At 29.8% G+C, this 18746-nt stretch overlaps 1 protein-coding gene across 4 annotated transcripts; it reads left to right on the top strand.

Moving 5' to 3' along the window:
- Positions 1-931: 931 nt before the first annotated feature.
- On the top strand, positions 932-17090 carry LOC148285348 (gamma-glutamyl hydrolase A-like). Of its 4 annotated transcripts, none has more exons than XM_088226572.1 (7): positions 932-1057; positions 2710-2895; positions 7890-7940; positions 10233-10468; positions 11629-11735; positions 14927-15024; positions 16090-17090. In XM_088226572.1, the coding sequence occupies exons 2-7, from the start codon at positions 2738-2740 to the stop codon at positions 16349-16351; spliced, it is 912 nt and encodes a 303-aa protein (XP_088082698.1). In that variant the 5' UTR covers positions 932-1057; positions 2710-2737; the 3' UTR covers positions 16352-17090. The 4 variants fall into 4 exon arrangements, with proteins under 4 accessions (XP_088082698.1, XP_088082712.1, XP_088082706.1 ...); XM_088226580.1 differs by having other exon boundaries at positions 968-1057; positions 2713-2895; XM_088226586.1 differs by lacking the exon at positions 7890-7940 and having other exon boundaries at positions 947-1057.
- The last annotated feature ends 1656 nt before the right edge of the window (positions 17091-18746 follow it).

The following is an 18746-nucleotide window of genomic DNA, read 5'->3' as shown; positions in this document are numbered from 1 at the left end:
AAACAGTAACAGTAATAAAAATTGAAAGAAATAAATTTAATTAAATAAACCATACATACCTACTTTATCTCAATTTAAAATAAAATGTATACCCACAAACTGGCCATGCCTTTGTGTGATTTTTTAAAACTTATTTATACCTATTGTAAAGTGCCATGAAAAATTTTAATAAATAAAAAAGTAAATTATATAATAACATCAAAATATGTAATGTAATGTAAGAAAAAAAAGGGCGAGTACTTATTTTAATAAGATCAACTTGAGTTTTGTTCAAAGGTTTTCAGTAAACTGTTTTTAAATAATTTCAATCCCGTATGATAAATATCTATATGATAAATGTTATTAAATATTTGTATATAACCACTTACCGACTTTTCTTTGTCTACCGGTTTCGAGACGTACCCGTCTCTTTGTCAGGACACCAATTAAACCAAGATGCAAACCAACATGCAAAACCCACTATACAGCTTCACCATAGTTGTTGTACAAAAATATAAAACCAACAGGACATGCATTTTATAAGCACATGCACTGATTAGGACAAACATGCACTGATTAAATTATGAAAATATTCTAGGTTTGTTTTTTAAGAAATGGTTGAAAAAAGGTAGAGGGGATGGAGGGAGGGGGTGAGCTTAACATGTTTAGGGTGACCATTACAATGGAACATCGTATGAACGACTATATTGAAATTTTGTTTGATTATTGATCAAAGTAACACTATTTTTTAAAGCTTTTCTTTCGAAACCGGTAGATAAAGAAAACTCGGTAAGTGGTTATATACAAATATTTAATAACATTAAGTAAACTGTTTGACCACTAAGTTAGTGCTTTAAAAATAATAAGATTTCAATTACATTTAAACTCGAGTATAATCGAATTACATATTTGCTCAAAATGCTTTATTACAGGAATAAAGTATTAATTTTTTATTTTCAAATCGTAAATACGCATGCGTGGGTCTGTTAGTTCAGTTGTGCCACATCACGCTGAAGTGTGACGACAAGCATAACGTAGGAAAGATTTTCCCTACAAATATTTGCTGCGAGTAATAATGGTAAGTTAATTTCCATTTCGATCTATTTTTAAGACATTTAAAAAGCACCGCTATTTGTATACAAAAGCGATGTTTATAAATGAGGAATTATGTAATAGTTTATATATTATACTCAAAAGCATATATGTTTACCGTGCGTTGTGTTTTTGTAGTTTACTTAAAAACCGAACCTGAAACTTTTATTGAAAACGCATAGATGGCAGTAATACTACGATTAAAAATATTTTTGAAATGTCGGCTTTTCTATTCTTCTGTAAGATTGGAGTGTAGGAGTTGTTGCGTTGTAGAATAGATTATGAACTGTTACAAACGGCTTAGAACTGCTATGAATTGCTGGGTAAGGAAGCCTTCTTTTAGTATATAAATATAGGGGTCCCGCTACTATTGTTGGAAGGGTGAGCGTCAGTTACAACAGTTTGAGCTGGCATGTAATATTTTTATTTAATTCGTTTTTAAAAATTTAATATTTTTTAATGACTTATATAATAACGATTGTAAACGTATTTTTATTGTTTTTCTTTATTTATGTATTTATTAACATCTGCTAATAATTATCGCGGTCAACAAAGGCCCTGGTGTAATAAATGGTGACACGTTTTCGAAAGGTTTATTTCTGTAAGATTTATTCTAGTATTAGTTTTCGTTTTCTAATTCCGGGCTTTTCAATTTCTCCCAGATTTGACGCCGTAAAGCTAGGGTTTCCTAGGACAGCGGTGCCCGTATTTTAACGGCCGTAGTGAACGGTGATGCGGTGGATAACCGTCGTAACGGTGACTAGAGAGTGGTTTCCTAAGAAAACGGTGTTATCAACACCATTTAACACTGTTTCCCAAGAAAACCACTCTCTAGTCGACGTTACGACGGCTATCCACCGCATGACCGTTCACTGCGGCCGTTAAGATACGGGCACCGCTGTCCTAGGAAACCCTAGCTTAAGCTAAACCTGGAAGAAAGGATAGTTAAATAAAACTACAAGTCAAAAAGTATCAAAGTCGATTAAATCTTATTGCAAGATGTGTTGAACCTTTTTACATTTTAGTCATTTTTTTATATTTTATGTACCTTTATATTATTTAATATGCAGGTTTTAACTGTTTAAAATTAGAAAAAAAAAAACAATATAATTTTTGGACATTAAAATAATCATGGACCTTAGTGCAAATGGAGAACTGATGATGATAAATAAAATGTATTATTTTATAAAGCGAACGAAGTGTTACCCGTACGGCAAATAATGTGATATTTTGAGAAACTCAAATCATATAAATAAATAAATAAATAAGATTGAACTTCGGATTCTTTCAAATTGTTTGTCCAACACTATTCTCAGATCCAATATGATAATAACAATATCAAACTTCAATAGAAAGTGATATTACGATTAATATTATCAAAAATAAATAACATTCATAATCTTGTTATTTTACAAAGCAAAACGATATCATCTTTAGAAACTGAAATTTAGTAGTTATTTACTTAATTTGGCGAGATGTTCAACCAAGTGTCAAATTAGGCCGTGAAATTAATAAAAAAATGACAGAGCAGGTGAATTTTTGAAGACTGTGATACATATAAGTTATCATTATCAATAAAAGGAAATCTTTAAATTAACTAGACTTTCCGTATTATTCTTTAGTATATTGTGTTTTCAGGAGAGGAGTAAAATATATTAGCCGAAAAATGAGTTCAGCTAATGATCGTCCAATTGTCGGAGTATTAGCTCAAGAAGTAGCGCACACATTGGAAGTCATTTATGGAAAAGGAACCTACGATAGCTTTATTGCCGCTTCGTATGTGAAAAATCTAGAAGCTTCAGGGGCAAGAGTAATTCCGATAAGGTAAACAATATATTTTTATAAATATGTTCTACTCTGATAAAAAAAGACCGAATTTTCGTTATAAAATATTAAATTGTTTACAGTACAAGTTTGCAAATATTTGTTTCTTTCAAGTAATTTACTTTTTAAGTAAAATATGAATATAAAAAATCACAGTTAAGTCAAAATAATAAAATAATAAAAATAATGTTATAAATAGTTTTATTTAAATTTGTTTCATTTAAACATTTATTTATTAACCCTTGCGGATTATTACATTCATTTTACAAAAAATAGTCTATGTTTTTTTCATACTCTGTTGTTGATAATAATATTTTTTACATCTTTTGAAATGTTTGTCTGAGTCTTTTGTTTAGTTTCGTCTGGTAGTTTATTGTATAATTTCAGTGCCTGATTTATTAGTCTCGATTGTCCTTGTTACATAATAGATTGAGTTTTTTTACTGACATTTCTTGGTGGAACTGCATTCAATTTATAATATTAAAAATATGTCTATAGTTATATACCACTTTCATTTACAATTTTTTCGTCGTGACCGACATCGTTACACCTAGGTCTGACGATTTTGGTCACGATGAAACCCGGTTACTGGTAAAAATTATAAATAAAAGTGGAATAAAACTGTATGCGTATTTTTATTGTTATAAATATCTATATGGTAAAAAAAGAGAACTTTTAATTGAATTATTTATTTGGTATTAACGTAACAAATAATAATATAATAAAATACCTTCCTTTGACATGTCATATAAAATAAAATACTTTGCGCCACACACGAGTGATTAGAACACAACTTGCTTCAGGTATTCCGAATTACCCATCATCAGATCATCAGATGTAAATATCAACAGTTGATGGTAATTTGGAATACCTACTGGAAACTAGTTGCGTTCTAATATTAAACTCGCGTATGGTACATAATATATCGTGGGTATACAAGAAAAACCAGCTAACTGCAAAAAGCCAGTTTTGCGTAAATCGAATTTTAAAGTTTGGTTGTTCATCAAAAATCTAGTTTTTTTATTTTTTTTTTAATACTTATTGTTTATTATTCATGAAACATATTTTCATACATTACAGAATTTATATGAAATAAAAAGCAACAGAATTTTGAGAAAAAAATTATTAAGGTAAGATAAGTAAAATAAATTCCGCATTTTTCTGATTTTCATTGTGAAGAAATTTGTGCTGGTTGAGTTAGCCGGTGACATTGTCTTACTGAATTTGAGTTATATCAAATTCAACACTGTCTTCACCTTCAGATAAAGCATCTATTACATTAGCGGAAGTGGAAAAACTTTTTTACCAATGATGGCGTTCTTCAGGAATGATTCCTGTTTTGCATAACTTTACCAATTTTTTTTTAACAAAGTTTTTCGTTGTAGTAAGGTTTTATTAAGGCAGATATTTTTACTTCAATGAAAACTAGCTAAACTCACATATTAGTTGTTTTTACTTGTAATACAAACTTTGGATGTGATATTGTTTTAGTAACGAAAACCAGATAAAGAAATTTAACCGTTTTTCCCTGTATATTCATAAAAACATAAACTTTAATTGAAAAATAATCACTTAAAATCATTTAAGTGATTTTCTTTGTTAAGATTTGAGAAGAAATACTATATATACGTTTTTACTCGCTCTACAATTGTCTGCAACTCATTTAATGGCAGTAATATCATTTAACCAATTATACCTGTAGATAGGGGATACAATTTTGAAGTTAATGGTACTTATAACTCAAATATGCCAAAAACGTAGTTAATCGGTTTTCCTTTCCTTTCCTGTTTTATTTTATACACGTTTAAAATGTTTTTCCACAAATAAATCATATAAATATAAATAAACAACACATAATACAATCCACCTTCGACTTTTTCATGTTTAAATGGCAAAACACTAAATGGCGATACGCCACTCGCTTAAAAAAATACACTGTATTCCTTAAACTATAAGTGTGAAACCGCTCATGTACATGTACAATAGGGTATTATGACAAATCGATAATAATGTTGAAAGTATTTGTAATATTTAGAGCGAATTTTTACGATTCTAACGATTCTGGATTGCTATATTATAAGACCGAGTGGAATAATGGTACAAATCATCGAGGAAAATACATGTCCTTGTCCCAAATGCAGTAGGAAAAGATTTTTTTCCCTCTGGCATCACCGTTCATAGTGTAATTTTTTAGACACAAATTATTTGTTGAAATATTTCATTTTAAAGACATTTTTGGGACTTAAACAAGATGTTTTTGTTTTAAAGGGTGTGTATACTGTGCATATCTGAATATACAAGTATTTCAATATTTTCGTGAATCATTATTATTGAAGTTAGCGACAATGGTGTATATTTATTAGTTTATTCCATAACTTTACTTTTTATATGAAAAAATAGCTATGGGGAGAATTGCTGATATTTCTCTTAAAAAATAAGGAGAATTCGGTGGGTTATTACAGTGAAAAGAGTAAAGCAAAAATTGTATTTGGGTAAAGGAGTGTGTGGCAGAAAACCGATCACAATACCTAGAACTAATAGAAAAAGTAGAGATATGCGTTTGCAAAATAGAAAACGTCTTATAAATGTATTAACCACACCGCAAAAAACAGGGTATTGAGACGCCGGTGTCGTAAAGAATTTGGGTTAACGTATCATTTCCCTGTTCGCAAACTCAAGTAAACTCCTACAGCGTTCAAGAAACGTCTGAAATGGGCAAAAAAATGAATATTTCTGAAGATGACTGAAAAGAAGCATTGCTACTAATTGATTATAAGTATTTCATTAATATACATTTTTCATATGTTTTATAACGACTTTACGTGTACTCTAAGGTTTGTTTTTTGGATAAATCAGGTTTTCCAATAATTATCATTCAATCAAGCTTTGTTATGAAAGGAGTAGGTGAAGAATCCCATACGGACTGCATTGTTCAAACAGCGAAACATTCAGCATCTGTCATGGCATGCTCCATTATTAACTAACAGATTGTTACCACAGCTGTCACAATGGTTTCCAAATGGCGAAAATTGCATTTTTAGGCATACCAAATCAACAAGTATTTTTTACGATAAAAAAAGGTTTTTTTGATTGGTCTGGGAATTTTCCGAATCTAAATCCGATAGGGAATGTTTGGGAGACTTTCAAAAGAGTAATGTCCTAAAGTGTTATAAATACCAAGCAATAGTTAATAGACAGTTTAACAAATGTTTGGCCACAGGGAAAAACCGGTAAATACTTTAAAAAAAACTGTATTTTGAGCATGGCGTGACGGATATCATACAAAATATTTTATATTTCAATTTTTTATTGATAAACCTTTACGGGTTACATACATTTAACAAAATATTTTTTCTTTTAAAACTCACATTCTACTGTTGATAATAATATTTTAAAAATCTTTTGTAAAGGTTGTCTGAGTCTTTTGTTTAGTTTTATCTGGTAGTTTATTGTATAATTTCAGTCCATGGTTTATTAGTTTCGATTGTCCTTTTCTCGTTTTAGAAGGTTGTGTATGATATTTTTCTGATATTCTCGTATTGTGTTCAGGTTTACTACAGTTTTTTTCAAGTTTTAATTATTCGTCTACAATGACATCAGTACATATTAACATGTTACAACGGAGAAGAAGAACATTTAAGAAAAAGTAATGTTGAAGTCTAGGCATCTACAGGGCTTATGACTTGTCATTGGATGGTTTAAGTGGCCACTTTACTCACTGTGTAACATTCACCATTCTGTCCATATTTGAACATCTATATTCCTTCAATTCTTTCATCTGTTGATGTTTGTGAAGTTAAAGAGCTGAAACCTTTATTTATGCGGGTGAGATTCATATAATTGAATTATTTCACCTACATACTAGACAACGCCTGAAAATTTTATTTTTTCAATTTCTATACTTCTTCATAGACCAGGTGGATTTATCAACAATATTAAACAAAATATATTAAAATTTGGACAAACTCAAAATATTGTTGAATTACATCAGTGGCTAATTTATGAATAATTTTAAGGATTCTAGTTTAAAGAGTTCAGTTACATTTAATTGTTTAGTTTGTTTATAAATTCTTTAGTTGCTGCTAGATAGGATATATTAAAGTCACTAACGAAAAATTAAAATCACTAATTATCCTTTTTTTAGTCAGTTGAAAATCTAATAACTGTTATTTATCGTTATCAAATGCGTTTATTTTATTAAAAAAACTACACATATTGTAAAACAAGGACATAGACATTATTTTTTTTACATTCAGTTTAATAATATGGCAAGCTGCTGTATACGAAACGAGTTTTCATTTATAATTTTTGGGTTTTAAGCACATGCAAAACGGTTTACAGTTGGCGTCATTTTGATGTCACATGTTAAGTCCGCCGAGTGCGCTTCTAACACCAATCGCGTACAAGTATGGTGCGATAACGCAATACGTGTTGTTTGTCATATAAAGTGTCAAACGTCTCGTTTTTAGGTCTTTAAAGGTCGTTTTTAGGTATCGTAGACGTATAATTTAATGTAAAAACTACATTAAATTGTAATTTGTATTAATGTATTATTGTTTTTTCTTTGTATATCCTATGTTTTTTTTTCTCATGTATCCGTATTTAAAGTTACAAAAACTTTTATAACAAACAATAAACAACTACTACAGTGTAAGTCACTCTCCAAGCACAAGAGTTAGTCTCTTTTTTGGAGAGTTACAGTGATGACATTTACTAGATGTGTAAAAGTAGATATGTAGAATTTAAAAAAAAACATGTATCTTTTATGAAATATATTAATAAAATAAAAAAAAAATAAAAAAAACAAAATTTAAAGCTTTATTTTTATTTTAAACTTTTGTTAAAAACATTATCTGACGTCGTATTACACAGCAAAAGTAATAATACTGTTACCATTGCAATTTGTTAGCATTTGTTAAAAAACTACCGGAAAAGGCTTTATTAAAGATTTAATAAATCATAAAATTAATCAAATTAGTCCATTTATGTTCCAGTATCGGACAAAATAGGGAATATTATGAAGACTTACTTGGCAAAATCAATGGGTAAGTGAACATTTTTTAATACAGTTTTATTAAAAAAACCACAATGCCACTTAGGGCTAGTTGCACTACAAAAGGTTAGTTAAAAAGTTAAAATTTAATTTAATAATTGTTGCGTTTTCGTCAAAATGGGCAAAAAGTGTTGTTTTATCGTACTTTCTTCACGCAACTCATTTTGCTCATTTTGAAGAAAGCGCAACTATTATTTTACTTAAAACTTTTTTTGATGCAATTGGCCCTTAATAGGAAGTTAGTTTATCTGCACTTATCCGTTATTTAAAAAAACTTTCTGACTGGGGACTGAGCTGACTGATTCGCTATAAAATGAATTTGAAGGGAGCCAATCAAAGATTTTTGAAATAAAAAATAAGAATATTTTTTCCAAACAATTTCGAAACAATGTAGAGTGCTAAGAATTAATAACTTAAACATATTTTTATTTAAACCTAAACGACAATGAGGAAGTTCAGGGGCACGGGAAGTTGGATAAAAATAATGTTTTCTTACACGCGGTAAAAATTAGAGCATTTAATTTTTGGCGAGGTTACTCGAAAACGAACGAAAAAATTAATAAAAATAAACTGCTTTGAATTACGTCACAAGTTCTTCGGAATCAACAAATGATTGAGTGTTGTGATAGATTTACGTTTTCCGGGAAATAAACTAACCAATCAGCCAAACTGACTGACTAGAACTTATGACATCACATGCGGAGTAATTTCTTATAATAAATTTTAAAACTCAGCGCTGATAATACGATGCAAAAATTTATTCTTTTTTCTTTTTAAAATTTATGTCTATAACAACTAAATAAATGATTAAAAAACAGTGAACTCCTCATTCGTAAAATAATCTCAGATTATTTGAGATATAAATAAATATATAAAGAGAGTTTTATGAACGTAGTACGAGAGAGTTTTTGATGTAAACGCCGAAATTTAAGTCCAATATCCACGGTGTTGGCTCATACGACGCAGCTTAAAATTTTGACAAAAGAGTTATTATACAATTCAATTTCGGCTCTAGTGGCGCGTAAGCCACTTAGCCTTTTTACCGTCGATATGCATGTTTAATGTTTTGATTTCCTGAAAAAATAAATCGAGTAAAAATTAGTCAGCTATTTTGTGTGGTTGTTGGCGTGTTTGTCTACCATTCTCGAGGTCCTGAATTCGATTCCTGGCAGGCGTGAAATATTACGTTAGAAGGTGATTTATATGTCACATTGGAATTGGCAAGTTTAGCGTAAGACTTTACCTAAATGAAACAAAAATAATCGATTACATTTACAAAAACAAAAAAAAAAAATACACGCTAACATGCTTAAAAATAAAGCACAAAATCCACAGAAAAAAAAGTGAAATTAGTTTGAAAAGTTAGAAAGTTAGAAATATTTGAAAAAATGTAATGAAAAAGTGATACAAAGTGAAATAAACTAAAAACGAAGGTAAGCAAGAAAAAACAGTAAGTATATAAACAAAAAATGCAAAGATATAAATTAATGAAGTAAATTATGTAAAGCAAACAAAATAAATAAAGTGTATCTAAATAATCAAGCAAGCATATTTTTGCTGTGGTTCGAAAGGTCTGTAGTTCGAATCCCACTCTACCCCAACTTGATTCCCATTTTCTAATAGTGAGTTATTTACAACTCGTTGAAAATGGCCCTCAAAACTAAATATTTGGGTAAATCATAAGAACGCAAATATTTCTTAAAAAAAAAAAAAAAAAAGAAAAAAAAAAAAGAAATGCGTATTTGGCAATAATTGCAATTGAATATTAAAGCGAAACAAAATAATTTAGGGTAATAAAAATAAACAAGTAAGTAATATAAAATGGAGACACAAAATGATAAAATATGTGACGAAATAATTAAGTAAAAAAAAATAATTAATAAGTAAATAAATTAAATAACATGTTAAAACAGTTACAAAAGAAAAAAAGAAAAGTGGAAGAAACCAAATTAGAAATATTATTATATTTGGATCACATTCAATGTAAAAGTTTTTGAAAAAGGAGTGCCAGAGTTAATAATAAATAATTTAGATGAAAAAACTTGGTCCTATTGACTATTACTTTATTACGTGATTGTCCAGCGGATATCACGCGTTTTGTTTGTTTACTACGAGCATCTAGTAAAAATGTATTAAGTTTAGATACTCAATCGCAATTCGAGCATCTAATAATGCAGTGCCCAAAGCAATACTGGGTGAGGATAGGGAAATTATGAAGATGATGATGAATTCCTGAACTTTCCATTTTAAAGTTTATTGAAGAACTCAAAATATTTTTTTCCAGGGTATTCTTTCCAGGAGGAGCCACATGGTTTGATCAAGCTAATGGATATGCGGATGCCGGTGAGCAGATTTTCAAGTTGGCTATAGATCTCAATGAAAAAGGAGACTATTTTCCACTGTGGGGTACTTGTCTCGGTTTTGAACTGTTGCCATACCTTGGATTACAGAGAAAAGACAACGGCTATAGAATTGGGTGCAACTCTTTTAATGAATCATCGGAATTAATTTTTAAGAAAGGTGAGTAAAATTTCATTTGATAAATAATTACATAAATAATATTGTAATAATATCAGTTTCAGTGCTGCAGAACAGCGTTTATTCGATATTTTTAGGAACATATATTATAATTAACTAGTTGAACCGACAGACGTTGTCCTGCCCGGACGTTGGCTTGACTTGAAAAAATACTTTTTAGTGATAAGTGGGTACCTAGATACTTGTTTGAATTCCAAAATTAAAATTTTTAAATATTAAATTTAAGAAGGTACTTGTTTATGGTTGAATTCCTAAACATAAAATAAATATTTTTTCAAGTATGGCATTATTTTTGCATACGTCAAACTCCGGTCTTCTCACCAACAGAGGGGCGTATTTATGTGGGAATACGATTTTTTTAAATGTATCGAATTTAATATAATTATAGTATTACCAAAAATCCAGTAAAAAGAAATAAATGGGTAGAAATTATAAGGAATTTAAGGAAAGAATCTGTTGATATCCACAAAAAAAAAAATCTGTTTGTAAACATTAAAAAAAAAACTTTTTATACACAAAAAAAAATCTTTCCATTTTTTTGTAAATGCATTCTCCTCGAATGCAACCCAGGTAGATCGATGAATAAAACATGTATGCTCTTTACTTCTTTTTTACTCATTAGATTGAAGATTTTAATATCTACGAACACGCACAGCGCAAAGATCTATATTTCTCTAAAAACCGCACGTAAATCGGTTCAGTCGTTTAGAAGGAGTTAAGTGACATCACGCGTACAGAGGAATTTAGATTGAATCGCAATCATTACAAATCAATTGGTATATTACAGATTTATTATATTTATGGACTTTGTCTTTGTGATTTTTTAACAATGTTCCTATATTATTAGTTGTGTAGAAAGCCGGTTTAATGTTTGATGGTAGGGAATTTGATAATTGTTTTGAAAAAAATACATTTATAATTAAATGTAATAATTAAATGTGTTTGAAAATCAAAAAATTATGAACAAAAAAATCTGTTTATTGTATAAGTACTTGTATATTGGCTTTAAACAGAGTGTAAAGTGATCACTCAAACTAGCCGATGACAGGTAATAAGCCATATTCTATATTATCTTCTCAAAAATGATTTCCATGTTTGTCATGATATAAATCAATAAATACTATGCTTGACATATTTTCCAGGTTACAAGAAAAGCAGATTATTTGGTAATGCCCAAGATGATGTGTTGAAAGTTCTATCCGAACAAAAAATAACATTTAATTATCATCAGTTTTGTATCACTGAAGAGGTATGTATTTGTTACATTTTAAGTAAGTAAAATTATTAGAAGATTAAAAAAACTACCAGATTTCAACAGATATAGGAATAAATACGTAGAGATATGTGTACAAAACTAATCTTGATATGCTTGTTTTGGTAAAATCGCCCGTTGGTCAATAATGAAATAAGTAAAACAAAACCAAGAAGCATAGAATTAAGAATAGTCCAGAGGAAGCGTAGAATCATATTTGAATACATCGGAATGTGTCCAATAATTCCCCCACTATGCTTCACTTTCGCCGCGCGCATTCGTGAAGTCACAGGGTAATGTTGCTAGATGGGAAAAAAAAATCATAACACTAATGTAAGGTAAAAAAAAGCAATTTGTTAATTTCTCTAAAATTTGATTGTGTACGCGGAAATATTGATTGACACAACAGAGTAGATAAGAAAAGGGTAATTTATTAAGAGTAATTGAATTAATGAGCTTCGAACTTATTATTTAAAATAAATTTTATTTGACATAAACCGGCTATTTTTATATCATGTCAAATAATATTTAATGTTTTAAAGGTAATGTCGGTCAAATTCCTTCGATAGAGATTTTAAATCCGAGATCCAATTTTTATTAGTTCTCTCATTAGATACGCAAAGTAGGGTAAAAAAAAATACTACTCTGGCAACACGAACGAAATGTTCTGACAAATTAAGTAATGCATTTGTTACATACACATTCATTTGCTAATTACACATGAAATGTGATTACATCCTGTTTCTTTAAGATCCTAGCAGTATTTCTACACTTTAAAAGGACACAACACGGCATAGTTGAATTCAAATCAGAAGTTGCGTACTGAGCGACGTCTACAAAGAAACTAATGGGTCAAAACGTAAACCTTCTTATTTATGAGTAGTTTAGTCGCCTTCTGTTTGATGTGCGTATGCGGTTTCTGGACTATTCTTAATTCTATGGTCCTTTCCCGTTTTTCATACTGTAGATAAGTTCAATAAAATTGATTTGTATGCACATATTTTTTGTGTAATTGGTTACGCCACATTAACTTTGTTGAATTTATTTGCCGCCTACTGGGCCCTGGTTAAGATGTTGCGATTCTTACTGTGGGTAGGTACCACGTTTTTGTCTCCGGCCTAACATATTCAACATTATTCAACATTATTCAACAAAAGAACAAAAATATAATAACCCAACTGTCAGTGTCCATGTGGTTAGATATTCTCACTTCCCACCGCGATCGCGAATTTTTGCGATTAATAATTACGGTGTCGTATAATATTAAAAATCAAGAAATCACGTCAAGTGCTTCTCCTTCCTGACCACAGGATCTGATCTGATCCTGACTGCTGCGAGACAAGTTCCAAATAATAAGGTACCAGAACCCCAGTGCAAGGTAGAAAATTGCATTCATTGTATTAGGGTTCGGTGGGAAAGCATAAAGATAACACATTCCGCGACATAGACGATTCCGAGAGTTCATCTGCCAACGGGCAAGTGGAGCGATCAGTAATTATACCATTTTGTTTGTCACATGGGTACGCACTCAAATTAAAAAGTAATTATAAATAATAAAATAAAAAAGGTTGATTGAAAGATGTTGCCATCTGGCTATAAACTCGCTAATGTGTAAATGAAATTGTAAAAAAATACAAATAAATATATTTTTTTTTCACTGTGGAGGTTGGCTCCCATCATGGCAATTTGAATTTCAAACAGGCGCTCTGAATAAGGATTTGGAGTTACAGTAAAACTACATTTTTGTCTCTAAAAAAGTTTTCAAAATTACTTTTAAAAACTTTACGAGCACATATTATAAGATGACATCATATCATGTCTGGTGTAGTTAGAGTCATAATGTAATTTTTAATGTTGATTTTAAATTTGTCCGTAGCATAATTTTTTCAAGTATCCAGGTAAGTCATTGTAGTGTTTAAGTCCATCATATAGTATTTTTAACGGTTCTGCATTTGACCTTCCATTTTTAATGTGGGAGTATTATAGTTTTCTGGCATTACATTTGTGTATGCCACCATTTTCGGTTACTGGTATATCAATCGTCTCGTATGTAATCGAAGATTTTAATATTTACGAACACGCACATTGCAAAGATCTATATTTCTCTGAAAACCGCACGTAAATCGGTTAAGCCGTTTAGGAGGAGTTCAGTGACATCACACGTACAGAGGAATTATATGTATAAAGATATACATATTGATTTTCCACAAAAATGGCGCAATTAAAATTATCCAGAAAAATGAACAAGAATATAGTACAGCACCAATAGTATAAAGTAGAATTCCGTTTATCCGAACTCCAGTCATTCAGATTGCCAAATATCCGGATCGTTATCAAGAATTTAAGAACTCGCCCTTCTGAAAACCTCTTTGAAAGAGAAAACATGTTCTTAGCTCTTATTTTTATTTATTTATTTACCACTTTACATACATATAGTACATACTAGCATACCCGACAGACGTCCAGCAAGAACGTTGGCTTGCCTGCTTATTACTTTAGAAAAAGACTTTTCAATGATAAGCAGGTACCAAGGTACTCGTTTATGGTTGAATTCCAAAACATAAAATAAATATTTTTCGGGCACAGGGTAAATTCTATGTGTATTCAGCCGGTGCTCAAAGTGTTAAAAAGTAAGGCAAAGTATCTTAAAAATATTCAAAAAAACAATAAAAAATATTTTAATAAAAACGAACTATTTTGAACGACGTAACTGGTTTATATTAATCAGCCAATGATAAGAAAGCTGTGAAAGATATCAGCTTTCCTAACCGTAAATGAACTAATCGGGATAACTGACCAAGAATAAGCGGAAGATAACCTATGACGTCACACGCGGAGTTATTCCGGAAATACAAAACTTTCAAAAATCGTAGCGCTGATTTTACGATATATGAGATTGAAAAAAAGTTGGCTTAGCTTAAATTAAAAACATAAAAAACCAATGAACTTCAATGTGGAAATATTTTTTTTACCAAAATATGTTAATTTTGATTTCAGTGTACAAGAGTCATGCGAATAACAAAAAAAAGCAAGACAGTACAAAGTACAGTGTGAACAGTTCTCTTTATTCTCTAGAATTCTTAAATATACTTTAAATACATTGTTCTAGATGTACGAGTTTATTACAAAAATAATTCAAATATGTAAATGGTATAAATATATTTGCAATAAACTGTTCTTTTTTTTAGACATTTAATAAACATAAATTGCACCAGGACTGGACGATTTTATCAACAAGTTACGATTCAAATGGCTTGGAGTACATTTCTATTTTGGAATCCAAAAGGTATATTTGTTTAATATATTAATCAACCAATAATTCGAGTCAATTAAATTAGAATTAAACAAAAGAGTTAAAACGAAGGTGGTATTTACACTCTATGAAGATTGTAGGTGTTTATCGTCAATATCAAATATTTGCGTACCACGCACGAAACCCCTGGTTCACCGGTAAAGTTGACGAATATAAAAAATACGCTAAAATATTTCAAGGTTCTCGGACTGGCACCTGAAGCGTAAGACTGATCATCTTACCTACAGTCAACAAGTGATTGAGATCGATAAACGTGATGTACAATTATTGCAGTAGTATACGATGCGCTTTTTAGTGCAGTCTAGGAAAACCGTGAACTACAGTGAACAACACGTTATATATTCGAAGATATTTTTGCATGTTGATCTTATCGTGAATCAAACCCGGAACATTATGCACGGTAGCTAAACATGATACTGCATCACGGAAAGATATTTTTTTTATTCATAACAAAAATCAGTTGTTTTTTATTAATTTCTCTATTCGTTGCTCTTCCTCGCCATTGATTCTATAATGTTTACTCGTTAATGATTTTCAATATAAGATCATTTCTAAAAATATCGTTCTCTTCAAAGGTATCGTTTGTCCGTATTTTGTAGTTAAAAAATGACGATTTGATTTGTGAACATGTTTCTTTGTATATTTAGATCAATGAAAATAAATGTATTTTGAGAATCATTCGCCAATTCTAAGAGAAAATGTTTTTTTTAAACTTATTTATCTTCGATAAGATATAAATATAATCAAAATACCTAGAATTTTTAACATGTGCCCTTTGTAATTCCGAGAAACATTTCAATTTATCACGTATCTGTAATTTTTATTTAGTGCGGAAACAAGTTTTGCAAGTCGTAATTTTTCTTTATCACACAAAAACATCTAAAATATATGAAAGGCGGAAAATTTAAGATCTTAAATATGGTACAACTGTAAACCAGGAGATTAAATTTCATAATTTTATTATCTCTCTAGCTTCAAGACGCAATAAAAATTAAACGATTAGTGCAAGCTATTTACGGTACTTAATAATTATTTCAGGTTTCCATTTTATGGGGTCCAATTTCATCCAGAAAAAATCATTTTCGAGTGGTCGATAAACTCAGCGATTCCTCATACGGAAGATGCAATAAAAGCCAACAGATATTTCGCCGATTTTTTTGTCTCAGAATGCCGGAAAAATAAACATTATTATGCTGATTCAGATGAAGAATCAAATTTGTTAATTTATAACCATCCAGTAACATACTCGGGAGCCAAAGGTAGTAAGTATGAGCAATGCTATTTTTTCAAAAACCCTTAAGATAAATGTTCCTTGCTGGCATACACGAGATAAAGAAATATGGAAAAAAACGAATAAATAAAAAGAGGCAAAAGTATATTTACAATTAAAACAAAATAATTTTCCCATGATATTATGCGAACAGTATTGCAGAAATAATTCTACGTTTTGATTTAACTGGAAACGACACCAATCTTCACATTTTTGCCTAAGTAACGCAGACGCAGATATTAATCCTCACTTTGCTTTTAAAATCTACCCTTTTTTAAATTATAACTTGTCAATTTTGATGACTTTTCATAAAACCGTGAAATGGTTTATAGAACCCTCCAAAGTTTAAAAGTTGAAGGAAATCATCTTCATGGACATATGTTTACAAAATCGTATTATTGAGAAGGCTAATTTTTATGTACTGAGTTTTTATTATTATTGATCGCATTGAAGTAAATAATATTGTGTTACTTATGTAGTTAGAAAATGAAATATTATTATTTTGGGACGAAATGTAATGATTTACCATCAATATCTACTTGAAAAATCTTTAAAAAGAATACTCTTAAGATATAATCTTTCAAAGTGTATTTTAATGTATCGGATAAATTATTATTTATAAGTAAATATTTGAATTTTTGAATTATGTTTAGTTTTTTAAATTTGACTGAATGTGTGTTTTTTAATGTATTTAATTTGTCTATTGAGGTTCCAATTATAAAAGTATTGTCATTATACCTTTGTTAAATAAATACGTATGAAATTAAAATACTGTAATATTAATTTATTCATTAACCTTTCCAAAAAGCCAAAAAAAAAATGTTACTTATATTGTTAATTGATTCTGAGAATAATATTGGAAATATTAATTTAATAAATAAACACTTTAAATTATCACCTAATGATAAAAATGATGGTCCATATTTATTTTTTTATTTACGGACTTATTATGTACCTAGAAAATTATTCTATTCTATTAACTAATGTATTTTTTTTATGTGTTTGGGCCTATAAAAAGTACAATTTTATGTGTGAAATACTACCAGAATCCTGGACAAGTGTTTTCGATTCGATGACTATTTATTTTTTTATTTTTAATTTTTTCTTTCTGTTGACGCCCATGGGGCTTTTACATTATACATACTATATAATAAGAAAAAGTTACACATTAAACATAATTAACATTTTTTCAAATATAAAAATTAAAAAAAATATATTATTGAAATTTAAAAATAAATTTACATAGTTAACATAATACACTATTAAGACATAATACATACATTATATTATGTTTATAATATAAGGCATAACAGGATTCAAATAAAACATAATTATAATTTTTTTTTTAAAATTTTTACACCGGTAAACTAAACTTTAAAGTGAAGTTATTTCAAATGTTGACTACCCACTATCAGGTAAAAATCCTAACTAAAAGGGAAAAGAGTGGAGAAATGTTTGTCTCGTAGTGAAGCAGGTCTACCACAGGGTGAACGGGAGCGGCTGCTCCAGGCGCCGAGTCCGAGGAGGCGCCTCAGTGATTAAGAAAAGTAAATGGAATTTTTTAGTTTTTTGGTAAGCTTAAAATTTAATAAAAATTTTTCTCCAGATGATTAAAATAGTCAATTATTATTGTTAGTATCACGCCTGGAGCCTAAGTAGTTTAAATTTTTTGTAAGCGTTGTTACATTAACAAGTGAACATAAGTACTAGTACCAAAGTTGATTGCATAATAAACTTTCAATCAAGCATTTATTGATCTCTTGAATCAATGTAGACTACTTTTTTTATTAGTAAGTAAAGTAATAAAAACGAATAATCTCTTTATAACAGTATTTTTTTGTGATCAATAAATGTAATTTAGTTCCTACTTAGTTTGTTTGTCATTATACATTAGAATCCAGGCAACTCATAACAATCTGTATCATAAAGGACTTAAGATGTTTAATGAGTTGCTAAAAGAGATTAGGGATGCTGGGTCTGTCGCATCGTTTTGTGGGATGGCGATGATTTTACTTAAACATAAACATCTATACAGGTATATGGCAGGGGCGAATCGTCTAAATAAGCGATTATGTACAACTTACAGACTTGGGTTACTGACAGTATCCCAAGTCAGCTTTTTTATTTAAAGATTCTTAATTTGGAAATTAGTATTTCGAACATGAATTCCGAAGGAATCTTTTTCTTCGATAGGATACCGTTGACATATTATGTATCACATAGGACATGTGGCGTTCGCAGTGCCCGTTTTTATCATAATTAGTTTAAAAATGAATCGGCCAGTGCTCAGTGTTGACGGTTGCTGCTGAACGTCATTGTGGTATTTGTGAAGAAACTTTTGTACAATAATTGGATTAAAACAGTGTAGAATTAAGCTACGTATATTGCGTGGTAAATAATAATTTTTGTTTGAGTTGATTTTCAC

Source organism: Micrasema longulum, unplaced genomic scaffold (genome assembly GCF_059751315.1).
Source record: "Micrasema longulum isolate JH-2025_06_02 unplaced genomic scaffold, ASM5975131v1 h1tg000040l, whole genome shotgun sequence".
Classification (NCBI taxonomy): Eukaryota; Metazoa; Arthropoda; class Insecta; order Trichoptera; family Brachycentridae; genus Micrasema; species Micrasema longulum.
Note: the sequence above shows the minus strand (reverse complement) of the source record. Positions and strands in the feature narration are given on the sequence as shown.

Coding starts and splice junctions, on each gene's coding strand:
- LOC148285348 (XM_088226572.1), top strand. CDS start 2,738: ATGAGTTCAGCTAATGATCGTCCAATTGTCGGAGTATTAGCTCAAGAA. Junction 10,469..11,628: donor GGAATTAATTTTTAAGAAAG/GTGAGTAAAATT, acceptor CATATTTTCCAG/GTTACAAGAAAAGCAGATTA. Junction 15,025..16,089: donor TCTATTTTGGAATCCAAAAG/GTATATTTGTTT, acceptor TAATTATTTCAG/GTTTCCATTTTATGGGGTCC.